Source organism: Quercus robur, chromosome 4 (assembly GCF_932294415.1).
Source record: "Quercus robur chromosome 4, dhQueRobu3.1, whole genome shotgun sequence".
Taxonomy (NCBI): domain Eukaryota; kingdom Viridiplantae; phylum Streptophyta; class Magnoliopsida; order Fagales; family Fagaceae; genus Quercus; species Quercus robur.
The window spans coordinates 56,819,232-56,822,156 of NC_065537.1; the positions used below are offsets into that span (position 1 = coordinate 56,819,232).

Genomic DNA, 2,925 nt, shown 5'->3' on the forward strand with positions numbered 1-2,925 from the left:
ATATGAAACCAAACCAATGCTTCCTGACATGTAAGTTTGACATGTAAGTTTTATGCGTATAAGATCCACATATCAGTGAGATATTAATTTCATAAATCAGGTACATAAAAGATTTGACATGTAAGTTTTATGTGTATAAGATCCACGTATCAGTGAGATATTAATTTCATAAATCGGGTACATAAAAGATTTTTCCCCCCAGAGAAAGAGAGATAAATGTTGAGGTGCGTGGTAATACCGGTATGCCACTAAATGGCAAAAGGACAGAACCCAAGAAAGGACAAAAGATGTAAAGAAGAGGTAAGATAGAAATGAAATAAGGCAAGCTCAGCTCGGGACACAACCGTCATTTTCTCCTCTTCTATTTAAGGTTCACATCTCTCTCTCTCTCTCTCTCTCTCTGTGCCTGCCCTAACTGAAAACGACTGCAAGCAACCTGTGGTCTACCTGTGTGTTTATCATATAAATAATATATATATATATATATATATTTTTTTTTTCTTATATATATAGTATTTAACACCGACTCAAAGTCATTACTTTTTTTTTTCCTAGTCTCTCTCTGTCTACCTTTTCCTTCTTTCTCTTTTGTAGTTATCTCTCTCTTTCTTTCTTAATCTTCCGTTTCTCTTTCATATTCTCTATCTTTAAGCAATGGTGGACACCCAGACTGTGTGTTGCATGTGCGGCGACGTGGGCTTCTCTGACAAGCTCTTCCGCTGTAACAAGTGCCGCCACCGCTTTCAACACTCGTATGTATAGTACTTGTGTGGCTTTTACCATCACACCCACCATATACATATATATAACAATTCTTTCACACACACACACACACATATGATCATATTCCATCATGTTTCATGTACATATATCATTATCTGTATGTGTCATAATCATCATCCATAGGCGTACCCACCTCAACCAACAACCATATATCATCATGTTTTCATGTTTATGATATGTCATATTTCATACTAACCACAAGGCAACTACATCCACGGCTTTAGCATCATCATCCATCCCAGCATGTTTATTATGTCATCTACTGTCTTATTAGTCTAAGTCTCGATTAATTAAATCTATAATGTCTGCTCCATAATAACTAATGTTTTATCATCAGACTAAGTGATCAATAGATTTCTTTTTAGGTATAGGCAAGATTCGAGTCCCGGTTATTATTCTATATATATAAAAAAAAGAGCTTAGTACTCTTTGTTATCATATGATATTAATCACGAGACCCATATGGCTTTCAAGTTATATTATTTTATGAGTGATTGTGTTTATCTTTTTTGGGTTTGATTTCATAGGTATTGTAGTAACTACTACAGCGAATTTGCTGAGCCGATTGAACTTTGCGATTGGTGCCAAAGTGAGGAGAAAACCACAAAACAAGGCAGCTCTTCCAAGAAATCTGCGGCCTCAATCGACACCGGAATTACAAGCCGGTCTGAGTATTCAGGCGACAAAATCAAGCAGCAGCACGATCGTGAAGCTGAGAACTCCGAGAAGGGAAAGAGTCCAACACCTTCTCCACGAACAGCTACGCGCAGGTACAAGCTTCTCAAGGATGTAATGTGTTGATCAGTGGAAAAAAAAAAAAATTAAAGAAACCAAAAAAGAAAAAGAGACTATGTCAAAAAGTGTTGGTGTTCATAGTAGCAAAATGTTAATTATATATATATGTTGTTTCGAAGTGTTGTTTTGGGTATATGAACGAGTTTTGTTTGTGACTTTGTGTTATGGATTTCAGTAAGTTGTTAATAAAATAATGTAACTTTCTTTTATTATAAGCTTTTTTTTGGGTACAGTTATTGTTTCTGATTTTGTTTGTTTCACTACTGTTGCTGATGAATGTTACATGAAGCAGGTTTCGTATATCAAAGGGTTAATTTGAGCCAATTAAATTATAGTTTGTTGGACAAACATATTTAATTAGACGCAAGAGATTGACACAAAAATTGTTATGAAAATAACTGTTTGATAGGTATTGAGGTATGGTTGTTGGTCCTAATACTAAGAAAAACTAAAAGACTTGTGGTTTTTTTTTTTTTTTTTTTTTTTTTTTTTTTTTTTTTTTTTTTTTTTTTTTTTTTAAATTTATGGGTACATGGAAGACTGTTTTTTGAGTAGGGTTCGTATCTGTCACACTCCTTATTTGTTTTGTTGAGCCTCTTAAGGAGAATTGAATACATTGGAATGCCTTTTTGCCAAAGAATTCATAGTACCTAAAGCCTGCTAACTTTTACAGGTTCATTGAAGGGCCTTTAATTGCTAGGCCCTCTATTATTGTCAAATGGATGGGGAAACAAGGAAAAAAAAGAACACACAGTGAGACACGCGCACAGAGACAAGAAGAAATAAAGTACCTAGGGGGAAAATTTTTACCCATGTTTGGTTTAAAATTTTTTTCCACAATTTTTAGTTATGGAAAAAGAAATATCGGGGAAGTGTTAGTGCTTTGAATAAGAGACTAGGAGACGAGGAAGAGTTTTTAGTGGTTGGTGTTGCTTCTAGGCCATTCATTTGGTCATGAAATTTGCGATATTTTCTCTTACTTGCATGTACTCTAGTGTCTTGACCCATACTTTGTGAAATATCTTCGAAGTACACAAGTTGATAAGGCTTCCTCTAGTGAATTTGTTTTGGCCATTTATGAGAAACGAACAAAATCCCTTCTCATTGGGGCTCTTGAAGTGACAATGAAGCTATCATCTCTATCTGCCCAAATCAATTTTTCTTATTCCATTTTCTGTTCTCTCTCTTTTTCTGTTTTGCTGCTCTCTCTTAATTTTCTTCCATATGCTTGTCTGACCCTTCATGTGAACCTGATTTGAAGATGAAGGAAACTAGCTATAAATAACACATGATGACCCACTAGTAGTTTCCTTCATATCTCTCAAACACTTTCCTTTCTTTCTAAAC

At 34.9% G+C, this 2,925-nt stretch overlaps 1 protein-coding gene across 2 annotated transcripts; it reads left to right on the top strand.

Moving 5' to 3' along the window:
* Nucleotides 1-526: 526 nt before the first annotated feature.
* LOC126723066 (uncharacterized) lies at nt 527-2,720 on the top strand. 2 transcript variants are annotated; one of them, XM_050426301.1, is made up of 3 exons: nt 527-752; nt 1,311-1,553; nt 2,252-2,720. In XM_050426301.1, exons 1-3 carry the CDS (start codon nt 655-657, stop codon nt 2,463-2,465), a joined length of 555 nt encoding a protein of 184 aa, XP_050282258.1. In that variant the 5' UTR covers nt 527-654; the 3' UTR covers nt 2,466-2,720. The 2 variants fall into 2 exon arrangements, with proteins under 2 accessions (XP_050282258.1, XP_050282259.1); XM_050426302.1 differs by lacking the exon at nt 2,252-2,720 and having other exon boundaries at nt 531-752; nt 1,311-1,787.
* The last annotated feature ends 205 nt before the right edge of the window (nt 2,721-2,925 follow it).

Bases quoted from the DNA above. Each gene is read 5' to 3' on its own strand.
- LOC126723066 (XM_050426301.1), top strand. From the start codon at position 655: ATGGTGGACACCCAGACTGTGTGTTGCATGTGCGGCGACGTGGGCTTC. The intron at 753-1,310 runs GTATGTATAGTA...TTGATTTCATAG, and splicing joins CGCCACCGCTTTCAACACTC to GTATTGTAGTAACTACTACA. The intron at 1,554-2,251 runs GTACAAGCTTCT...TAACTTTTACAG, and splicing joins CCACGAACAGCTACGCGCAG to GTTCATTGAAGGGCCTTTAA.